At 38.0% G+C, this 25,131-nt stretch overlaps 1 protein-coding gene across 17 annotated transcripts in view; it reads left to right on the top strand.

Moving 5' to 3' along the window:
* Positions 1-25,131, top strand: part of MLIP (muscular LMNA interacting protein) — a 308,623-nt gene that overhangs the window by 226,622 nt on the left and 56,870 nt on the right. For all 17 annotated transcript variants that reach the window (XM_069564089.1, XM_069564102.1, XM_069564097.1 and 14 more), the window contains 2 exons: positions 8,759-8,803; positions 21,871-21,999. In XM_069564089.1, coding sequence (XP_069420190.1) covers positions 8,759-8,803; positions 21,871-21,999 — 174 coding nt within the window. The remainder of the gene's footprint in view (positions 1-8,758; positions 8,804-21,870; positions 22,000-25,131) is intronic.

Genomic DNA, 25,131 nt, shown 5'->3' with positions numbered 1-25,131 from the left:
TCTTAATAAAGAGCAACTTCAGAAAATAGGGCAAGTATTTGGACTTATTACTAATTTATCCAAAAAACCCTCACTTGGAGTCACATTTTATTGATAACAACTCATTTAATAAACTCACTACATTTCAGAAATTAGTTTTACGTGCCAGAGAAAGAACAAAGACAGGCTTATTGAATATAATATAGCATAGAGGTAAAAATCTCATTTTAATGAGCTGGAGGGACAGAAAAATATCATTACAATGGAAGTATATTGCTTTCAAAATATCATCATATATTAAAAATGTGTCAAACTTTATTAAGAATATTTCCTTTTCTATATACAGATATTCAAATAAAGGTCATCTTCTCCAATTTAGCCAGCACACACAGTCCCCTTGTTGCTATGGCTGGAAATGTTGCTATGCTGGAGTGTTTCAGGGCCGACATGCCCTAATGCAGCCACAGATCTTAGGGTAAGAGGTGAGAAATCCAATCTACTTACATCCAGACATGGATCCGCATCTGCTTCTGTAGGATGTGACCAGATATTTGATGAGTTATGAACAGTTTCAGCAAGAAATTCCACTCTGCTGATCATTCTTCTTTCTTTTTTTTATGGTTCAGAAATATTTCCAAGATATGTTTGTGTGAGAGAGGCTAAGGAAGACATGGAAGATCATTATATCAGTTGTGCTAAATGAGGAGGAAGAGAAATGGCTTAATGAGACATCTCTTATGCCTTGGTCCTTATCATCATTTTACACGTCATCAGACACGAAGGTGCCATACTTCACCCTCATTTCCCTTGGTTTGATCTTTAACGTAAGCGGTGACACATGGACACTGTGACTGTCACTGGTCCCCATGGTTATTTATTCTGCCTCCCAATTATGTTCATAGCAACATGGAATCATCATTCCCTAACTTACTGAGTCAAACTTTTAAAATACTTCCAACTCTACTTTTTATACTTAGAACATTTGGGATATATTACTAACTGCTACAGTGACTTTTAGTGAGATATTCATACAGGGTAAGGTCTACAGATAGAAAAAGCAATAAGAAGCAAGAAAGACATGATGTCTCACAGATATATCTCTGTGGTCTTGGTACCTCCTATGCTTACCATTGGATTAATTTTTTTTTTAATTGAAGGATAGCTGATTTACAATGTTGTGTGTTAATTTCTGCTGTGGAGCTTCCCAGGTGCACACTGGTAAAGAATCTGCCTGCCAATTCAAGAGATGAGGGTTCGCTCCCTGGGTTGGGAAGATCCCCTGGAGAAGGAAATGGCTACCCACTCCAATATTTTTGCCTGGGAAATTCCATGGACAGTGGAGCCTAGTAGGTACAATCCATTGGCTCGCAAAGAATCAGACACAATTGAGCAGACATGAGCACATGTTAATTTTGCTGTACAGAGAAGTGACTCAGTTATACAAATAAATTCTTTTTCATATTATTTTCCATGTTGGTTTATCACAGAATATTAAATAAAATTCCCTGCACCATACAGTAACACCTTGCATCTCCCAATCCTCTCCTCCCCATCCTTCTTCCCCCTTCAGTTCAGTTCAGTTGCTCAGTCGTGTCTGGCTCTTTGCGACCCCATGAATCGCAGCACGCCAGGCCTCCCTGTCCATCACTAACTCCCAGAGTTCACTCAAACTCATGTCCATGGAGTCGGTGATGCCATCCAGCCATCTCATCCTCTGTTATCCCCTTCTCCTCCTGCCCCCAGTCCCTCCCGGCATCAGGGTCTTTTCCAGTGAGTCAATTCTTTGCATGAGGTGGGCAAAGTATTAGAGTTGCAGCTTCAGCATCAGTCCTTCCAGTGAACACCCAGGACTGATCTCCTTTAGGATGGACTGGTTGGATCTCCTTGCAGTCCAAGGGACTCTCAAGAGTGTTCTCCAGCACCACAGTTCAAAAGCATCAATTCTTCGGTGCTCAGCTTTCTTCACAGTCCAACTCTCACGTCTATACATGACCACAGGAAAAACCATAGCCTTGACTAGACGGACCTTTGTTGGCAAAGTAATATCTCTGCTTTTTAATATGCTATCTAGGTTGGTCATAACTTTCCTTCCAAGGAGTAAGCATCTTTTAATTTCATGGCTGCAGTCACCATCTGCAGTGATTTTGGAGCCCCAAAACATAAAGTCTGACACTGTTTCCACTGTTTCCCCATCTATTTCCCATGAAGTGACGGGACCAGATGCTATGATCTTCATTTTCTGAATGTTGAGCTTTAAGCCAACTTTTTCACTCTCCTCTTTCACTTTCATCAAGAGGTTCTTTAGTTCTTCTTTGCTTTCTGCCATAAGGGTGGTGTCATCTGCATATCTGAGGTTATTGATATTTCTTCCAGCAATCTTGATTCCAGCTTGTGCTTCTTCCAGCCCAGTGTTTCTCATAATGTACTCGGCCTATAAGTTAAATAAGCAGGGTGACAATATTCAGCCTTGACGTACTCCTTTTCCTATTTGGAACCAGTCTGTTTTTCCATGTCCAGTTCTAACTGTTGCTTCCTGACCTGCGTGCAGGTTTCTCAAGGGGCAGGTCAGGTGGTCTGGTACTCCCATCTCTTTCAGAATTTTCCACAGTTTATTGTGATCCACACAGTCAAAGGCTTTGGCACAGTCAATAAAGCAGAAATAGATATTTTTTTGGAACTCTCTTGCTTTTTCGATGAAGTCTGTTCTCTATGTCTGTAAGTCTGATTCTGTTTTGTAAATATGTTCATTTGTATCATATTTCAGATTCTATCTATAAGTTGAAGGAAAGTTACACGGTTCAAAATAGCCTGGAGTTAAAACTCCTCTCCAGATCCTCCCCACCATTCTATATAAAACAAAGAACTCTCTCATCCTAAGAATAGAATGGACAGGAAGGTTGATTACACCCAGCTCCCAGCCCTTCCCAAATCTATTGTCAGTGAATTCAAATCCTTTGAGCCTTAAGAAAACTCAGGACAATTAAAGTCAACAGAGAAAAGGTCAAAGAGAAACACTTTAATGCTATTGAATTGAGAGGGACATAACTGTTGAAGGAGAAAAAATTGCTAAAAGTGTTAGTGCAGAGGGTAGAAGGCAAAAGCAAGTGTTTTTAACACTTTTTACTTGCTGCAACTTGATTTTATTTCAGTCTCCCAAAAGGGTGTCTGCTAGTGTGATGCCAGATACCCATGAGTCAAGCATAGGGAACAGCTGCTGATTGCACGGAAAATTAGCATTAGAAAATACCTGAGGAGCTTGGTTTTTCTTTACGTGCCTCTGGCATGAGATCTATGGAAAAGGAAAATGGTTTATCCAAAGTGGGTTCTTTATGTTTGGTGATCCATGTGCTTATGTACTTAGTGATAGGACCCACTCTGCTTTCAGTTTTCAGTTATCATTCACCTCTCAGAGGGTAAAAACCACATTGAAATGTGTCATAAAAAAGCAACGCTAGGCAATGACTGAAGTGCTTGGTTTTTCTTTATGTGCCTCGGGCATGAGGTCTTTGGCAATTCATTTTTCAGTGGATTTCAAATCCTTGTTTCTTTCTTTAGTCTAACTCTATTAGTTTGCATGTAACTTGCCTTTTTAACAGATTTTCTTTGAAAGAAGTTTTGATTCTCGCAATTTTTTGCCTGCTCTGTTTGTCTTAAAAAGTTTTGTGTTTTTTTGGTTTTCAATGATGATAAATGGGTTAAAATACTTGCACTCTCCACCTTTTCTTTCTTTAGTAATTAAAATGATGTCAGAGGCTATAGAATGTAGATCATAGGACCTTGTTTCACACAAGAACCATTCTCACACTCTCGCTGATGCTCTTCATGGGTAGATCAAATGTCTAATACGCTTAGTGCTGTTCAAATCCAGTTTCAGGTTTGTGTTTAGGTACCCCATGTTCCTTCTCGTCCTTAGTTTAGTTTTTTACCAATGGGCAGTTGTTTAAATATAGTAGTCTCCTCTCACTATTCACAGCTCCAATCTCAGCTCACCAAACAATCTTTCCTTACTCTTGAAAAATCATTGCTAGAATATTGGTAATATATTGGTAACTATAGCTACAGAATTTAATAAACAATCTTAACCCATATGGGGCAAGGAGAAGGAGGCTTCTCTAAGGGTTTGATACAACTAGATTAGTTGAGAGAGTCTGGTTTTATTAGTGATAATACACATAAGTCGATGTTCTTTTTCTTTGATAAAGGATCTGCAGTGGCTTTACTCCACCCTAAAGTTCAAATTTAATTCTGTTTCCCACCCCCCCTCTGGAAATAGTTTCTCAGAATAGTGATATGAAGTCCATTATATTAGATGAAATAAAAATGTATTGGGGATGTCTAAAACACCTTATTGTTATATCATCATTCTCAGTGAAGAAATCTGGGGGACTTGTGGAAATTGAATACAAAGATATATGGGTTTTTCCCCTAATTTAATCAATATATTTGCCTGAGCATTTTATCTTTTTTCTCTATGACTGTCCAGTATTATTTAGCAAAATGTACTGAAAAAATGTTAGAATGTAGTTAAATTGTGCAAATAGTTTTAGTGGGTGACTTCTTTTTTCCTTAAAATTATTGAGATAAAAACTTAACTATGCTTTTAAAAATATTCTGTTTATTGAGCATGCTGGGTCTTCATTCTGCATGGGCTTTCTCTAGTTGCAGTGAGTGGGACTACTCTCTAGTTGCGGTGTGTGGGCCTCTCACTGCTGCGGCTTCTCTTGTGGAGCGCGGGCCCTAGGGCACATGGACTTCAGCACCTGCAGCATGTGGGCTCAGCAGTTGTGGATCTTGGGCTCTAGAGCACAGGCTCAGCAATTGTGGCGCACGGGCCCAGTTGCTCCACCGGATGTGGAATCTTCCTGGACCAGGAATCGAACCAGTGTCCCCTGCATTGCAAAGCAGATTCTTAATCACTAGACCACCAGAGAAGCCCCTTAACTATGTTTTGTTTCCATCAAGACACATTTAGCTCAGCATATTTCATAGAAGCTGTTTAACTAAGGAAATGAGTAGAGAAATTCTCTCAGTATTCCAATAGTGAAAAACTAACTAAAGGAAAAAGATCCTAAGACATTAGAAGTAACCATTATTCATATTGCATTAGGACCAACCTAGACAGCATATTCAAAAGCAGAGACATTACTTTGCCGACTAAGGTCTGTCTAGTCAAGGCTATGGTTTTTCCTGTGGTCATGTATAGATATGAGAGTTGGACTGTGAAGAAGGCTGAGCACCAAAGTATTGATGCTTTTGAACTGTGGTGTTGGAGAAGACTCTTGAGAGTCCCTTGGACTGCAAGGAGATCCAACCTATCCATTCTGAAGGAGATCCGCCCTGGGATTTCTTTGGAGGGAATGATGCTAAAGTTGAAACTCCAGTACTTTGGCCACCTAATGCAAAGAGTTGACTCATTGGAAAAGACTCTGATGCTGGGAGGGATTGAGGGCAGGAAGAGAAGGGGACGACCGAGAATGAAATGGCTGGATGGCATCATTGACTCGATGGACGTGAGTCTGAGTGAACTCCAGGAGTTGGTGATGGACAGGGAGGCCTGGCGTGCTGCGATTCATGGGGTTGCAAAGAGTCGGACATGACTGAGCGACTGAACTGAACGAGGTTAAAAATGACGGCTTTGGTAAACTGAGCAATCACTGGAGTGAGCATTCTGAAGGACAATTTTCTGTAGCACGGAAGAGTCAGAAACTTTAGTGGACAGTAACCTGGTCCACAGCTATTAGCCAGGACAGCTAGAGGTAGGAAGCCATTGGCCAGGACAGCCTGCTGCCTTAGAGCAACCAGAAATGACAGTGAACAGTGGCCGTCTTGGTGAAGAATGGCATGACTCAAAAATAAAAAACAAACCGTGATGGACACAGCACAAGAAGGACTGCAGGTGCCTGGTTGTCATGTTTAGTGATTCACACTCCTGTGTGCTTGGCAATACCATGGGAGCCACTCAGCCTTCAGTGTTCAGTCATCATTCACCTCTCAGAGGGTAAAGACAACATTGACTCATCTGTCATAAACCCTGAAAATATTTGCAACTTCAAAAAGAATGGAAATAATTTAGAAACACAGCTGTATTGTGTCTTAGCCAAGAATATGTATAATTGTGCATCTGTATTTGACCACTTCCTGGACTTCTCTGGGCCAGTGGTTAAGACTGCACTTTAAATGCAGGGCAGAAGGGTTTGATCCCTAGTTTAGGAATATCCTGTATGCCATGTGGTGCGGCCAAACAAAAAATTATATATATTGCCCACTTCCCAACAATGGTGAAAGCTGAGCTGATATGAAAGCCCAGCCTCCCATTTAAGGGCAGAATAGCTTGAGAAAATATAACTGTTAAAGTATATATGTATCTCAAACTACAAGAAAGAAAGTGAAACTGTGGCTGCCAGATATGAAGAGAGAACTCTAGATGGGAAAATAAAATATAAGGTGGGGAAATAAGTAGAAATTCTGTAGGACACAGGTACATCAGAACCTAGGAGCCAGAGAGTTTAACTTTCACTGTATGGTGAATCTGAGAGCTCAAAATGAATCCTTTGTGTGCATCCAGGTGTCTGGAAGGCCCCCTATCCATGAAGTGTGGGATAGAAAAAGACATACATCCTTCCAATATCTTTACCCTGCACTCCTGGGTACCCTGCACTCCTGCACATCCATAAAAAAAAATGGGTGCTAAACTTATGAAGATGAAGGATTTGGAGCAAGTTCAATGGAACTTCCCAGGTGGTGCAGTTGATAAAGAATCTGCCTGCCAATGAAGGAGATGCAAAAGACGATGGTTCGATCCCTGGGTCAGGACAATCCCTGGAGCAGAAAATGGCAACCCATGCCAGTATTCTTGCTTGGAAAATTCCATGGACAGAAGAGCCTGGTGGGCTACAGTCCATGGGGTTACAGTGAGTTGTGTGCACACAACTGAGCACACACGCAACAATAAACCTATGAAACTTGAACACGTGGAGACCTGCGCCTCTGTGAGTTAGATGAAATAAAATGGAAACTTGTCCAGAGCCAGTGAAACTCCTGGGACCCCACCAGGGCAAACATGAAATGTATTATTGGCATGGTTTCCCAACCCAGAGTTTCTCAGATACCTACAGAAATCTTCACTAAAAATACCCCGACTAAAGAGGAGCTCAAAATCAAAACTAAAATGTCACCAAATGAGTGAGGGACATCTTGGGACAGAGGCATGAAGGAGAATCAGTAGATACAAGAAACAGGAGATTTAATCATGCGTGTGTGTGTGCTAAGTCGCTCAGTCATGTTTGACTCTTTGTGACCCTATGGGATGTAGCCCACCAGGCTGCTCTGTCCATAGGATTTCTCTAGGCAAGAATACTGGAGTGGGTTGCCTTGCCCTCTTCCAGGGGATTTTCCTGACTCAAGGTTTGAACTAGGCATCTCTTATGTCTCCTGTATTGGCAGGTAGGTTCTTTAGCACTAGTGAATGCCACCTGGGAAGCCTGATTTAATCATGAGAGATTATAGAAAAATCTGGAATGAAATATAAATATAATAAAAATGTTGAAATAGTTAAAAGGAGTTATGGACACCATAAAAAGATCTGGTAAAGAATCAGATTGAACTCCTTGAAGTTAAAAATGCTGTCATAAAAATATAAAATTCAATGGCCATGTTTAATGTATATTAATATTGATTTATTAACTGTCAGGCTTATGTGTGGAAACAATCCAGAATGCAGCATAATGGGATGAAAAAATATGACAAGGAATTTTATGGAAATGAAGGATGGATTCAGAAGACCCAACATATATTTCGCTGAAACTGTAAAGAACAGATTAGATGTAATAGGAGAGAAGCAATATGTGAAGAGATTCTTAGAGGATTTTCCAGAATCAAAGAAAGATATGCATATGTATACTCAAGGAGTATACCAAGCCCCAGAGAAGGAGGTCACCCTCAGACACATCATAGTGAGCTTACAGAATTCCTTGGAGAAAAACCTTAAACACTAACCAAATGTGAAGACATAATCCAAGTTATGATGTTTAGACTGACAGCAATTAACAGAAGTCAGAGCATGTGGACAGTATCTTCAAGATGCTGGGAACAATAACCGTTATCCTAGAATTCTATGTTCAGGTAAATTCTAGCTCAAGAGGCGAACAAAATAAAGACATTTTCAGAGAGAGTTCAAGATGGGAATCTCTGGGAAAAAAAAAAAAAAACAACAAACTATCAAAGCATTTACTTCAGTGAGAAGGAAACCAAATCCAGAAGAAAGGTGTGAAATTCAGGAACCGAGAATGATGAAACAATATTAATTTAAAACAATAAAAGATTTTTTTCATGAAAGCTTTATTTTTTTATATGAGTAATTTAAGGAAAAAATCTGTTGTTTTCTTTTACTATAAATAAATATAAATAGCTAACAGTGTTGGTATAAGTAGAATATGGAGTGTATGGAGAATGAAATATTACATCACCCTGAAGAATTTTTTGATGCCTTTTGCTGGTGCTTGTGTTAAGATGCTAAGGAAAAGCACTTTGGAAAACATCATATTTACCACTATGTGAGCTGAATGAAAATGTGTGGGAGAAATATTGAAAGGCAATGAGCAAAAAATGTAAAACAATTATTTTGGAGTTGATATAATGGTATTTTTCCTCAATATCTGTCAAAATTCTACAATTGATATGTATTATTTTAATAATAAACACTTTAATATACTTTAAAAACATAGATATATTTACTAAATTATGAATTTCACTAAAAGACACTATGTTTATAATTTTGCAGGCAAACCTCTCCTCACCATCTTCTACGGTATCAGAGAGTCAGCTGGTATGTATCCTGTTATTAAATCATAGACCTGGTACTTTAGAAAATCCTAATCTTTCAAGATAGATTTATCTGAACAAAAATGAATCAGTTCTAATGAGGTGGACGAAACTGGAGCCTATTATACAGAGTGAAATAAGTCAGAAAGAAAAACACTAATACAGTATATTAACGCATATATATGGAATTTAGAAAGATGGTAGCGATAACCCTATATGCCAGACAGCAGAAGAGACACAGATGTAAAGAACAGACTTTTGGACTCTGTGGGAGAAGGTGAGGGTGGGATGATTTGAGAGAATAGCACTGAAACATGTGTATTACCATATGTGAAACAGATCACCAGTCTAAGTTTGATGCATGAAACAGGGCACTCAAAACTGGTGCACTGGGTCAACCCAGAGGGATGGGATGGGGAGGGAGGCGGGAGGGGGGTTCTGGATGTGGCACGCATGTACACCCGTGGCTGATTCATGTCAACATATGGCAAAAACCACTACTGTATTGTAAAGTAATTAGCTTCCAATTAAAATAAATAGATAAATTTTTAGAAAAGTGACTGAGGACAAATATACTATGAATAAGTTTCTTTGCTTACTTGTCTAGGAAAAGTTTACTGATGTTTTATTAAAGCTCCATGCTGGTTGTTTTGTAGGTTACAAGCATGCATAAAAACATACCTAGACCATGTTTGCTGGTAACTTGCATCCTGGTGGTGGTGGTAGAATAGAGTGGTCAGGGCTTGAAGCAAGATACTGATGTTTTAGAGGCAAGGATTCATTTCCTGGTGGGAGAGATCAGAAAAGGGTTCAAGAACAAGGTCATCTTTAATCATGTAGGGTAAGTTCTGAACTTGGGGAAATAGGAAATGAGATGTTTCAGGCAGGAAGATAAAGAATGATCGAACCAGGGATGAGCAACAGAAATATAGTATGAACCATAAGTATGAATCACATAGGCAATTTAAAATATTCTAGTAGCCATGTAAAACTAAAAAGAAACCAGTCACATTAATTTAAGTACTATATTTTATTTATTTAATATATACACATTATCCTTTCAACATACAGTAGTATAAAATTGAGATTATTTTCCATTATTTTTGTAGGGGTAAAATCTTTGAAACCTGCAGTGTATTTTATATTTACAGCATATCTCAATTCAGACTTGGCACATTTCAAGGGCCTGGCAAGGGGGCTGGTGGCTACTCTGCAGGACAACACAGATCTAGGCTCTAGGATCTGTTTGTTATGTATAGATAAATATTCAATTAAATAGAAAAATTACTTTTTCTTACAGTGTTTCATATTTCTTATTGTTACAAGTGGTTAGCAAGTGGGAACCATGATATAAACTGACTAGATACTATCACATGTCTTTTAACTGTTTATAATTATAGGTTCCTAAACAATAGACACAGTAAAGGAAGTGAAAAGGAATGAAAATATCTAGTAAAATGAATGAAAATATCTAGAAAAGTAGTGTGATACTGATTCTTCTCTTTTTAAGCAATTATTTCTATATCGTACATCCATAACCAACAAGTCATCTTGTCATTATCATGTAAAAATGATAACAATGTTTTATTTGTAGTGCTAGAAAATCATCAAGAATGTAGTTTGACTCTTAAAATAGCCTGACTGAAGCAAATGGCTTGGGTATGGTGTTTATATGTATAGTTTGTATATGAGGTGTGTTTGTAAGGAGATCCAACCAGTCCATTCTAAAGGACATCAGTCCTGGGTGTTCTTTGCAAGGAATGATGCTAAAGCTGAAACTCCAGTACTTTGGCCACCTCATGTGAAGAATTGACTCACTGGAAAAGACTCTGATGCTGGGAGGGATTGGGGGCAGGAGGAGAAGGGGACAACAGAGGATGAGATGGCTGGATGGCATCACAGACTCCATGGACGTGAGTCTGAGTGAACTCCGGGAGTTGGTGATGGACAGGGAGTCCTGGCGCGCTGTGGTTCACAGGGTCGCAAAGAGTCGGACACGACTGAGCAACTGAACTGAACTGTGTGTATGCATTTAGCGTCAGTTGGTTTAGAATAGTGGCAGGCAGTATGCTAAGTCGCTTCAGTTGTGTCCGACTCTGTGTGACCCCATAGATGGCAGCCTACGAGGCTCCCCCGTCCCTGGGATTCTCCAGGCAAGAACACTGGAGCGGATTGCCATTTCCTTCTCCAGTGTATGAAAGCGAAAAGTGAAAGTGAAGTCGCTCGGTTGTGTCCGACTCTTGGCGACCCCATGGACTGCAGCCTACCAGACTCCTCCGTCCATGGGATTTGCCAGGCAAGAGTACTGGAGTGGGGTGCCATTGCCTTCTCCGGCAGGCAGTATAGCATAGTTGAAAGGATGCTGGAACAGGGGCCAGAAGACCTACCTTTTACTTCCTGCTGTGACACTAACTAGTGGACAGTGAGCAATCAGGAATCTGAGAACCTGGGCTTCAATTTCCTAACTGAACAATGAAAGCATTCAATTACACTCTGTCCAAGCCTCTCTAGGGCAGAGTCCATGGTTACTAGCTCAAGGGAGCAAAGGCGTTGCCATGGAAACAAGCACTATGATAACATTATGAAGTTGAGCAGTTTCCCACTTTAGATATGGAACTATTGTTATAGCTATTTTAATATTTAAAATAATGATATATGTACATGTTTCTTGAGAGTAATGTTTGAAAATCAAGAAATATTTGTATACTCAACATAGTACACAAAAAACAGATTTTAGGTGTTGACTGTGTGAATGTATATATGTATTATCAGACTGACATGTATATGGTATATATACAGATATATGATTGATATATGTATAGATGTCAGTCTTGATATAATATTTTACAAAACATTTTAAGAAAGCAAATATGATTTCATGAAATAAGATATAGTATGAATGGCTCATTGTAAATGTGATAATTAACTTTTTTTGGCCTAATAAAATAATTCTATGAATTTGACTCTTGTGTTCTCTAGGGGAGAAAATGCAAAGCATTGCTTTAACTGATGTTGATGATAATTTTTTTGCATTTACTTTAGACCTTTTCTATAGAGAATTCAAGGAATTTTTTAGCCAAGTTTTAAATTAAGTTTTAATCCCCAAATGCACTTGAGATCTAGGTAGGTTTGTGAAGTGATTATTCTCAAGCAAGCTATCACACACAAAAAGAACATCTCTTGGACTGATGTAATTATTCAGTTTAATCACTGACTTTTATCTCATTGCATTAACCCTGTACTTACATTCCCTGAGTATGGAATTATATAGAAATAAATACATACTAGTGCTACTGTATAAATTTGCTTTTAAAGAATTTATAATATTTCTGCCCTTAAGTATTGTCATTTATGAATTAAATTATAATTTTTCATTTTTATGAGTGGATTTCCAATATTTGCCATTATGAATTCTCTTTTGAGTTAAGTTCTGAATAAAATGAGTAAATAAGGATACCTTTGAAAAATGAATATGTGTATATATATATATACACACACATTTAAATGTGTGTGTTTGTAACATATGCTATGCATATAAATGCCATATTACAGGTAATTCTGATGGTGCATACACATGTATATGTATTGCTTTTTGTTTATACATGTGTAAACTTGTGTAAACACAGGAAAACAAATATGATAGACTATGGTTAAATTATGTAAATAAATATTGTACACTTTGCATGAAATAAGCAGTTAATTAAAATTATTTGACTCCTATTTTAGGGGAGAAATGTAATAAATTGTTTGAAGTGAAAATAAATGATGGATTGCTATGGTAGCCTAAGCTTAATGCAGAAGCCATTTTGTTTTTGAGCTTTGGCTTTTTACTCAGCCATTAAAAGTAACACATTTGAGTCAGTTCTAATGAGGTGGATGAACCTAGAGCCTGTCATACAGAGTGAAGTACTTACTTCAGAAAAGGAAAGGTAAATGTCATATGCTAACACATACATCTGGAATCTAGAAAGATGGTGCTGGTAAAATTATTTGCAGGGCAGCAACAGAGGCACAGACATAGAGAGCAGACTGATGGACACGGCAGGGTGGGGTAGGGCTGAGAAGGAAGGAGAGGGTGGGACGTATGGAGAGAGTAATGTGGAAACTTACATTACCGTATGGAAAACAAGTAGCCAGCGGGAGTTTGCTATGTGGCTCAGGAAACTCAAACAGGGGCCCTAGAGGGGTGGTGTGGGGAGGGAGATGGGAAGGAGGCTAAAGAGGGAGGGGACGTATGTATACCTATGGCTGATTCATGTTGAGGTTTGGCAGAAACCAACACAATTCTGTAAGGCAATTATCTTTCAATTAAAAAACAAATTAAACAAAAAGACCAAGAAAAAACCAAACTTTTTTTTCATTTTTTTTTCTTTTTAACTTGGCTTACCTGATTACATTATAATTATGCCAATTCAACACTTCAAGGAAGAAAACAAATGTGATCTTTCCCCTTACTATTAAAATGTTTCCACTGTTTACCCTGCAAGCCAAGTTATATAATATTAGGCTCAGAAAGAAGTGTTTTGGGGATCCTTTTGAAACTTGTTCACCAATTATGTCTCTGTTTACTTTGTGGCCATTTCACAGATAAAGAAAGAGGGTCATAGAGTTTGAATAGATTATCTAAGATCACAGGGTTCATGCTCATCTTTGTTGTGTGACTTTTAAAAAGATATCATTATTGATTTTAGATAATTCAAGGAGGCAAAAAAAAAAAAGGCCATTGGGAAATCAGGACTCTATGGAAGTGTGACCTTCACTGGCCACGTATGATCACTTCCCGAAGAGGAGGGACTGGGTTGAGTCCAGTAGGGTACTGAGGCTTCACGCCTGTGGACAGTGAATCCCTTGTTATCCGAAAGGGAACAAAAGGAAAGGAAGATTCAGGATCTAGGCTGACCCTTCACAAAGCTTTCCTAATTCCTGGACTGGGTCATCACAGTATTAACAGAGGCTGGCGGCGTCTTTTTTCTCTGAGTAAGAAAACAGGTTGGGCTCAACACGATGGGTAAGCACTGGTCTTCTTTGGCAGTTAGATGGGGAACCTAAGGTTAGAAGACACTGGCTTTTGCTTTTGAAATTTTATGCCACTGCAGAATGCTCATTATTGCCCAAGACGCAACACTGAATCTAGAGAGTACAACAGATTTAATAAACCACATGACTACATACAGGTACGAGCAAAGTGCATCTTCCTGGAACATGATACAGAAGAGTACTTAACCTTTGATGTGTTTTGTTCCCGGTTCTGAAAGCCCGCTGATGTGTCTGGTTTTAGTGGCGCATGACTATTCTTCTAAGAGCCCTTGAGGTCTCTGTTGTTCAGAAACGGCAGCCCTGCCAGCTTTTGTGTAGAACTCATGCCTTCTTTAAACTTAAAGGCAGTTTATTCTCGACTAATTTGCCTTGACACAACGTGCTTAAGTGCGCCAGCATTTGTCATGGATGCCTCCTCAGGTCTGAGTCATGCTATTGGCTTCTCTTTAACCACTGAGATATTTCAATCTGGCCAATCTATGTTGTGTACATTTCAAAAGATGTTTTCTGAGCTGTGGAATAGGTTTATAATGATTGAAATCTTGTATATTTTATTGTAATACAACTATCATAGTAATCAAAAAAACATAAAACATTTTTTCAAAAGCTCATCAGATAAACATTTTCCTGAGTAATCAAGATCCTTTGGTATCAGTACTCTGAACTATAAATACAAAAGCAAGAAAAAGGAAAGAATTTTTTTCTTTTTCAATTTCCTTCTATGCTATTTTCTCTTTACAAAGTTCTGTCATGCATATTATCTTATTAGATTTGCCCAGTCACTTTGTGACTTAGTATGGCAGGAATTGTTATTTCCATTATTCTGATGAAAAACACTCTGAAGTCTACCATATCTCAAAAGTCCTGTAGCTAATGGGTGGTATTAAAATCTGTCCACACCCTCCTCCCCAATCTTGGAAGCTTCACTCTGTACTATAATGTTTTAAAATTTGAGATATTTCTTTGAGAGAAAAAAAGCTTAAGTATTTGCTATAAGCACATTAACATTTTTATTTAAAAAAGAATTGGAGTTAATGAACATTTATTAATTGAACGAGTGAATCAGCTAAATAATTTAGAAAATGTTGCTTCTGTCCACAATCTTGACTAGGAGAATGTTTTTGCATTTCTTTGAGCTTGTTGCCCCAGTAACTTAAAAAACAAAACCAAAAGCACTGGAGAATATAGGCAAGACAGAAGCAAATGGCTAAAAGAAGTAGCGATGGTACTTTCACACTGTTCGGATCCATCAAATCAGTAGAATTCCTAGCCAGACCCGTGGATTTTCTATGTGCTATGTTCTGTTATTTCCTTGCCGATTTTTGTTGTTGTTGCCATCTTGTTTTCTAATCACATGACCTGAGAGCTTGCTACTGCAGTCAAAGGCAGTTAAAAACACAGTCTGCTAGTTGGAGTTAATTTAAGAAAGATATTGTTTTAAGAAGACATTATCTATATAATGCGTTCTCTAGATCAGTGCTGGCAGTTACTTTTCAACTTTGGTCTCCAGCCAGAGGCAATACCAACCTGTTGTCTTAGAGTTATAAGGTCCAAAGGACATAGACAATGTCTATTTTTCACAGTGCGCAAGTAACAATGCTCTCGGGTTAGTGTTTGCTTGATCAGTGTAAACAGTGGAACCAGCGCCCCACAGGCCATTAAAACCTGCCTCCAGGCTCTGGGACTCCACACACTGCATCTCTTGGGCTTTTTCTCCATTAAGACTAAGAATAGAGTTAGATGTGATCTCCCAAGTCTCACCCACTCTCGAATTCTCCAGAGAACATGACATCATTGTCTTCTGGTGTTGTTAGTTTTATTACTTATCACTGTAATCAAACGGGGGAAAATAAATTATTTTTAAAAAATAGAGTTAAAATCTTGCAAAGTCCTTAAAGATGTGATCCCTGGTCCTGACTTCCTGTATCATCAAAGATAGTAACTTCTGGTTTCTACTCATCTCTGAAGGTGGGGCTTACCAATCCACATTCCCTCTTCTAGATCTCTAGGGGTGAGAGGTAGTGTGGATCTTCTTTCTTATAGTGTTCCCTTTTCCTTGGTTATACTATAATCAAAAAGTCAGTCCAAGAAAACTAAGTGTGTTCACGCTAAGTCACTTCAGGCATGTCTGACTCTTTGCAACCCCATGAACTATAGCCTATCAGGTTCTTCTGTCCATGAAACTCTCCAGGCAAGAGCACTGCAGTAACAGGATTTTCCCAACCCAGGGATCGAACCCATGTCTCTTATATCCCCTGCGTTGGCAGGCAGGTTTTTCTTTCTTTCTTTTTTTTTTTTTTTTTTTTTTTACCACTAGCGCTATCTGGGAAGTCCAAGAAAAATGAGAGGAGACACTAAATGGGCAGTCAAAATTTTTTAAAGCTTTGAGGTTGGATTATAGCCTACATATTGAGCTTCTGCCTGTCAATTAGTTTATTTATCCTTCAAATGTCTGTTTAGCATCTACTAGGTTCCTAACACAGTTCTAGGTGTTAGAAGGACAATAGTGAAGAAAACAATGATCTCTGGCCTCACAGAGCTTGCATTCTAGTGGAGGAAGCAAGAAAATAAACGTCAACTGAGGTCAGACAGAAATAAAAATAGGGCAAGTAAGATCTTTTATACAGATCATTAGAGAAGACCTATCTGATAATAAGGTGGCATTTGAGCAGAGACATGAAGAGTTGAAAGAGTGTCTCAGAAAGGGAGAAGAGAGTTCCAGACAATGTGAAGGCCAAGTTCCAACTCCAGAGGAGGGAAGACACAGTGTGTACCAGAGGGGACAGTGAGGGAGAGAGAAGGTCTAGAGCAGGAGATATGATGGGAAACGGGAGGCTGTTTGGGGAGTGAAAGAGTAGGTCTCCCTGCAGGCACTGTAAGGGTTTTAGCTTTTATTCTAAGTGAGAAGGTGGAGTTAGAGAGGAGCTTTGAGAGGAGTCCAGTGATGTGGCTTGACTTACATGGTGGTTGTAATGTGCTTAACTCGCCTGAACTGTGAGCCCTCTGAGAACACGAGGTATGTCTTGTTCACCTCTGTGTAGACACTGCATTTCCAGACATAGACTAGATCTCAACTGGAAAAATGGCTCCAGAGAGCATCTGATAGATGATCTGATAGAAGGATGCTTCAGAGCTCTAAGACAATGATTGTTTTGTCTTTGAGGCACTTCACAAATGTCAAGAATACATACATAATTACATATGTACAGTATATATGTATATGTGTAACTGAATCACTTTGCTGTACATCTGAAACTAATACATTGTAAATCAGCTATATTTTAGTTTAAAGCAGAGAATTTATCAGTACTGTATGAGCTACTCTGCTCTTCAAAGCAAATGGAGAGTAGAGTTCTCTGTGATTGTTGGAGTCTAGCACTCTTGGAATTGTGTCAAGAAGAATATAAACAGGCAGAGTATCCATCCACTAAAAGCCCACATATTCACCTGGCTCTAATGAGGTTCTCAGATTTTAAAACTGTAATAACTAATCAAAATCATAATATTCTGGTTCTAGTTAAAAATAAAATGTCTGATCATCCCTTCTACAATGATAATTCTATTTTTCTGAATGTGGGGAAAATGTTTTAATAGCAAGAATGAAAAGATTAGCAATTATTTCGCCAAAATATAGCTCTAAAAGAGAAAAAAAAAGTCTTATGTACAGTGTAAATAATTTCTCAAGAGGTTCATCACAGTACATTGAAATTTGCTTTTTGAAGAACTTTCTTATTTTTCTTCCTGTGTCCTTTGTGCTGAGAAGGGGAGTTATTACCTGTTTTATTTCTCCGCTTAGATGGAGTGACTTTTCCTGGTGTCAGAATGATATTTGTATCACTGTTGACTCTAGCTGGATTTGTCAATGCTTTAGCAGCTAAAAATGAATCATCCAGAGCAATTAAAATCCTGGGCTTATGATCAGACTGGACTTGGATTAAATCTTGAGTTGTTCACATATTAACTGCATGGCTTTGGCATGTTACTGATTCTGACTCTTTCACAGGGCGTTGAGAAGAGGAACTGAGATAATCAATGTAACATATTGAATGTGGTGCCTGTAATATATAGAACTGGAGTCTTCAGAATAATGATGGTGTCACTATCTAGAGTGCTCAACCTTTGAGGCAGGTTTCAAAGCAGTAGTAGAATGGTATGGGTAGGTGCAGAGGCCTGCCTTGGTCAGGACTGATTGTGTACCATGGTTAATGGAGAGTGCATGAGGTTCAGAATTGGGCTGCCAAGCTTTGAGTTCCAGTTTGACCAAACACTGAGCCACAGTTAGGTGTGGAGGGTGTGGGTAAAGGTTACAGGATGGGAAGTGTGAACAATGTCAAAGGCAAACTATGTTTAGTATTCTTTTGCATGGAGTTGACTTCCCTGTCCATTAAATGCTGACTGGTGAATGACAGCAAGTTAAGGTTCAGGGGAAAAAAAAAAAAGAAAAAGAAAAAAAAATCATGATTAAACAAAGAGGTGGTGAATATAATGGAAGAATCAGCCGGGGCAACAGTTCTGAGACCAAGGAAGCAAACCAGAAGGAGGAAAATTCAGAGACTTCTGGTAGATCAAGACTAGGGACACTGAGTCCAAGGAAAGAGCACCTGGAAAATCTGAAAATCTAACTAGACTAATTATAATTAGAAAATATTTTTCTATTTTCTAATAGAAAATCTGAAGTAGAGAAAATAGGGAAAGAATCATTGTGGAATGGTCAGACAACCATCAGATTCAGGAAGTTCGTAGCAACATAAAGCATAAGGCCTGGTAGAGAAACAAATAGGAAATATAAGTAACTGACTCTGATATTAAAGCTATTAATGTTTGATATCCAGCCAACCAGAAGAGTGTCTTTTCTGGACTCTCCCTGGAGGATGATGAAACCAAGAGAGATGATCTGAGTGGAAGGTTCCAGGTCAGGATAACCCAACACGCCAACCTGCTAGCGATGCAGGGACCAGGGGATCTTGTTTTCCTGGCAGGGAGAGTCTTCTAGCATATCAAGTGCATCTGGCCAGATTTCTCGCCTCTGCTTTCGTCTTTCTGCTGCTGCTGTCAAGCTTAGCTCCTAAAATTCCATGCTGGCTTTAGAACCTGGTAAACCCTAAGTACTGGGGTTGTACTGATTTCCTACTTTCCAAAGGAGGAGGAGATTAGGAGAAGGAACAGGAGTAGAAGTGGCAGGAACGAGAAATGTAATAGGAAGTTGTGTGGAAAAGAGAGGCCTGAAATCTGGACAGTTCTGCATCATGACCAAGATATCAGGCTTCCCCATTACAGGTGGCTGTAGAAGTCAGTAGTTGCCTGGGCTTTGTTCTCGTGTTGGTTCATTGGAGGATATGACTCTCGTGTATACTCACCTGTGCAATTTAACATATAATTGGGTGTTATTAGGTTGGTGAAAAAGTAATTGCGGTCTTGGACTGTGAATTTTCAATCACTGTAACTAGGCTCAAACACATCTTTATCAATCAAAATAGGAACCATTACAATCAGCACGTTTTTGTCAGTGAGAAATACATTTGTTTATTCCTATAGTGTAAAAATCCATGCTTCAGGATTTGACGAACTCTTGGAAAGCATCTTTTACCTCCTGCTGGTTGTGGAAGCCTTTTCCCTGCAAAAAGTTGTTGAGATGCTTGAAGAAGTGGTAATCAGTTGGAGAGAGGTCAGGTGACTGTAGTGTTGCCAGATTTGTTCAACTTTTGGAGCGCTGGTTGTGTGATACGTGGTTTATTATTGTTGTGGAGAAAAATTGGGCCCATTCTGTTGACCAATGCTGGCTGCAGGCATTACGGTTTTCAGTGCATCTCATCAATTTACTGAGCATACTTCTCACATATAATGGTTTTGCTGGGATGCAGAAAGCTGTAGTGGATCACCAAACAGTGACCATTACCTTTTATTGGTGCAAGTTTGGCTTTGGGAAATGTTTTGGGGCTTCTTCTCAGTCCAGCCACTGAGCTGGTCATTGTTGATTGTTGTATAAAATCTACTTTTCATCACACATCACAATCTGATTGAGAAATGGTTTGTTATTGTTGCGTAGAATAAGAGAAGATAACACTTAAAAAATGATGATCTTTTTGATTTGCAGTCAGCTCACGAGGCACCCACTTATCAAGCTTTTACACCTAATTTGCTTCACATGCCAATTGACAATAGAATGGTCAACACTGAGTTCTTCAGCAGCTTCTCACGTAGTTGTAAGAGGATCAACTTCGATGATGGCTCTTAGCTGGTTGCTGTCAACTTCTGATGGCTGACCACTGCACTCCTAATCTTCAAATCTCTCGTCTCCTTTGCAAAACTTCTTGAGCCACCACTGCACTCTATGTTCATTAGCAATTCCCGGGCAAAATGTATTGTTGATGCTGCAAGTTGTTTCCGCTGCTTTACAATCTTGAACTTGAATAAGAAAATTGCTCAAATTTGCTTTTGGTCTAAAATCATTTCCCTAGTCTAAAATAAATATCAAATACGCAGCAAGTAGTAACTCATCAGCAAAAAACATAAAGCAAGAAACGCACATTAAAATGATGTATAACATAACCCTGTTTATCTGAGAATGCATTCCAATATCAAACAGCAAAGTTCAGCAATGCAAAATTGCAATTACTTTTGGACCAACCTAATACTTGCTTACTTTTCCCCTCTGGAAAGAAATTAGTTTCTTAAATGGGAGCTATTTCCCAGCCCAGCCTGCGGAAGATAGAGAGTTTCTTCGATCTTTATTTGCCCAGTTGGCGTAGAAATGAAAGTCACCTGGGAAAATATGAGCTGAAAAAAATTGTTGCAGAGTGGTACTTATTCAAGCCTCAAAACATAACCAACGGCTTGTACGGCAGCAAGATAGATATTCATCCTTAAGGCTTAACTAGTGAGCATCAGCACAGACTGAGGAGAGCTAATTTTCTATTTTCTGAAAAGAAATGGACCTGATAAGAATGATTACAGCAAAGTGCTCACACAGAAAAAAATGTCACAACTTTTTATCGAATTATTGTTTGGGATGTTTCTGTAAACTTAGTCATCATTTTGTGACATTTTACGGTGTAACAAGACTTTTGTGTTTGTGAAACATCATTTTGAAATTGCCCCAAACTAGACTTCTCCCTTTCCCTCTCTTGTCTAACTGATGTTGGGTATAAATCCGTGAGTTTTGAATGACTGGCCTATTCACTCAGACTCTTTTGATTGCAAATTATAGAAGTCAAACTGAGTTTACAAAAGGGAATTTTGTATTAAAGAAAAGAAAGTCTCAGGGAGTCTCGGACCAGAAATCCTGCTTGGTTCCAAGGATGTTTTGGAATTCAGTTCTGGAAAGCCCTCAACTGTGTTGCCTGTACCGGCTGCTGCTTCCTATACTTTGCTCTATTTTTCTTGTTCTTATCAGATCTGCTTTTATGGCAGAGTAAGGCTTTCCCAAATCTCCCAGATTTACATAGTATCATTTCCATCTCCTAGCATGAATAAACAGCAGATTAAAGCCCTGCTCCATATTCTTGGGAGAAGCCCCTACCCTCTTGGGTCAGAACGCCACCCCTGCCTGTTTTCATTATAGGGAGTCTGAACATGGATTCTGGGATTTTAGGGTGCAGGGGGTGGGGGCAGTTTCCAGAAGAAGAAAGTTGTTATGGGCTTAGTGAATTGTACCAAATTCATCTCTCCTATCATGCCCCAAATGGGTATGCTGCCTGGCCCTGAGGATGCCGTCACTAAATATTTGTCAAATGAAATATTTATTGGCTGAAAGTGCTGGTAAAGATACTTAGCTAGACAGATGAAGATGTTTTGGCATTTTGAAATTCATGATAGTAGATCTTTTTTAATTGATTACTGTATAACAGGTCACTTAAAACTAAAGCTACTTTAGTTAAAATCTTTTGATTTCTGGCTATTTATGTATTTATAAAATCATTTAAAAATTAAAAATAATAAATTGCTATGAGAACGTTTGAATGAATTAATACACTTATGTATTCATTTTAATAGTATTTTTTCTTTATTTCTAAAAAATAATTGACGTTCATGAAGACAAAGCCTGGAGTAATTCGCCCCGTACCGGTAAAATCCAAAATATTACTGAAAAAAGAGGAGGAAGTCTATGAACCCAATCCTTTCAGTAAATACCTGGAGGATAACAGTGACTTCTTTTCTGAGCAGGTGAGTGTACACATGAAAAAGTCTTTGATATTTGGATAAATAACTACAAAATGCAGAGATGCCCTAATGAATAAAGTGTGTGCAAGAAAATGTGATTGGAATAATCTTAGTAATTTTAAAAAAAGCTCCATTTTCTGCACAATAAAAATTCTTAAGTATTTCCATGATGATATTTGGAAGTATTTAAAGGCTTCTGTCTAAAGTTTTTCTGCCTAGTGCTGGTATTGTTTTGGGGATTAAGACATTACTTTCTATGAAGACATCATGGAGTCTTCATGTGATATGATGTTGCATTCTTGTTACTAAAATACTGCTTCCTTTTGAAGTGACATAATTTATTAGATTTGGTAGTACATTAATACATTTGACAAAAGATCTATTGTTTGGATTCTTCTTAACTTAGTAGAGATGATGTGATCCCCTAGATTGAGTGATGCTAGGTAGGGAATAGGAGGTTAAGTTATTTTAAGGTATTTTTTTGTTTGTTTGTTTATGTACTAAAAAGGTAAATTCCCCTTATATATCTTATTGTTGGAGAATGTATAATCAAAGGTTGTTGATGATGGTTTATAAGATATTGGGGGAAAATATGAAGATACACATTTGCTGCTGCTGCTGCTAAGTCACTCCAGTCAGTTAGGCATATTATCTCGTACATTATCTCAGAGAGAAACCTTCTATCTTTATTTGTCTTCTTCCAATGCAACAAATAGGCATAGGTTATATATTTTATATCTCAAACTTTATCACATGCTTAAGCAATGCAAACAATCCAGAAACCTTTGTGGGTAAAACCGGGAAACAGAAGATCACCACCACATTTGGTAACATATGATAGAATAGACTTACAAAGGAACATGAAGTGCTGTACGCTTTAAACTTTAGCTTTAAAATGACAACTGACCAATTCTTGGAAATAGAAATTCTGTTCATATTTGTGAAACATAAGAAATATCGTGTCTCACTCTATGACACTGAGCAAGGTGTTTCATCTCGCCCCGTTCCAGTGTCTTAATGCATAAGATGAGGCGTCCTGATGAAGTTTTTAAGGATCCTTCAAATTTTAAAATCTGGGTTACTTAAAATCTAAGAATATGACCAGGCTCAAAGTCTTGAAAAAGTTCATTAGAAATACTTTCTCATGCTTAGCTATAGTTTTTATTTATAAAATGGAGATGATAATATTTTCTGCTTTTTTGTATATACTTTGTGAAGACTGATAGGATTTCAATAAGTTAAACATTTTTAGAAGGCACTAATATCATTGAAAATGATAATTAGAGGCAATCTTTTCCATTTTTCGGGGGGGAAAAAAAAGCCCTCAATTTAAATTAGAAAAATCCTATTGATATATAAGGTTGTGTTGACTAAATTTGCACATAAAAGAAATGGAAATTCCTCTTACGAAAGCATATTTCCATCATCAGGAAAAGCATTCATTAGATGTCTAATGATACTAATCATTTAGAGGCTTAATGTGACATTTTAGATAATAGATTATTATAAAAATTATAAAAGTTATCTATTGTTATATGATAAAATGCTGACACAAAATAAATTTCATGTATTATCCATGCAATATAGTCTTTAAATATGATCTAATGCTATAAAGTAAAAAATGTATTCTTTTTTATTAGTATAATTTCAAATTTATGCATTTTACCTTGAACAAGATTCTTTGTAGAATGTCAAGTTAATCTTCCTATACAGTATCACAATTTACTGTCCTCTGGAATGATAAATTCCATTTTCAGGTGTAGGAAATTACTTTCATTAAAAGAAGTTGCCAGTTCTTTTCACAGCTTTTCCTGACTATATAGCAAGTTTAAAGCTCTATGTATATACACCATAAACCAATGTATTTTCAGATAATTACTGCACAATTTTTGTCCTTTTGTTAAGTATTTTGGTGCCACAGACATAAACTTATTTATATTTTCTTTCAATCAATTTATTCTTGTGTGTATCCTAACTTCTGTGTCAGCAGACTATCAAAATTCAAAGAAGTCTAACAGAGTACTTAAAAGTGAATTCCATACTTTGCCTGGTTTTATTCATTGACTTTGCAGGAGAGGAAAAATGTGTATGATAGGAAACCAGGAAGCTACATATGCTATCAATTGGCCTCTACATGGAGCTGTAACCATTATCTCATTGTGGCCAGAATCTACAATGGAGGCAGATACGAAAGACAGCTCACAAGTGTAGATGCTGAGAGTTCTTTAAACAATAAATCGAGTAGTAACAGTTTATGATTTCAGTGTGGCTGCTTCGTCAGAACTTAGCAGGAGGGAGTCTACTCAAGTGTATTCAGTTCTGGTCGCTTTTATGGTCTCCTTCACTGGTGCCACAGAATAAATTGAATGATTCCACACTCAGCTGATCTCAGCCATCCATGTAATGGAGAATACTTCAGCCTGACAGTTGAGCCAAATTGGAGCAGCTCATATTCACTAATCTGCCTTGTCCTGGGGACAGTTCCACATGACGGGAAGTGCTGAATGGGATTGTTAAGTCAGTAAATTTCCCCTGGGAGCTTCAGTGCCATAAAATATGATTTCAAAACTCTGTTACAAAATGTCAGACATCAAAGATGATGAGACCAGATGGAAATGTATTTACTGTAGCTTCAGAAAGTACAATAGGGCAGTCTTTTGAACTGATAATGAACTGAAAATTTGCCTGGAGATACCCTTTGAGTACTAAAAGCAAAGTTTGCAACCAAATGCATAGTTGAGTCATTGAGACTTATTAATCAACAACTTTTGCATCAGACTGGCATAGGCCAGGAACTGCCATTCTATATTAGATGGATTTTTAAATAAAGACACTTCAGAATGAAGCTTATGCTTCTCTAAAATTACCTTTCAATCCATTATTATATCAATTTGAGGTCCTTTTGAGTTCTTACAGAATATCCTCAACACTCCATCTATGGATATAAAACTATGATGATGTACTTTGAAGCATAGTTTTGTTAATAACTAAAGGTTGGGTTGGAAAATAATGAACAGAATTGGTTGGCCAAATGGACATCCAGAAGACATAAAGGTTTAGAAAATCAATTCACTGGTGAAAATAAAGATTCTAAAGAGAAGAATGGTTTTTTGTTTATCTGTGTGAGTTTTCAAA

Source organism: Ovis canadensis, chromosome 20, assembly GCF_042477335.2.
Source record: "Ovis canadensis isolate MfBH-ARS-UI-01 breed Bighorn chromosome 20, ARS-UI_OviCan_v2, whole genome shotgun sequence".
Taxonomy (NCBI): domain Eukaryota; kingdom Metazoa; phylum Chordata; class Mammalia; order Artiodactyla; family Bovidae; genus Ovis; species Ovis canadensis.
This window is presented reverse-complemented; position numbering and strand designations above follow the sequence as displayed.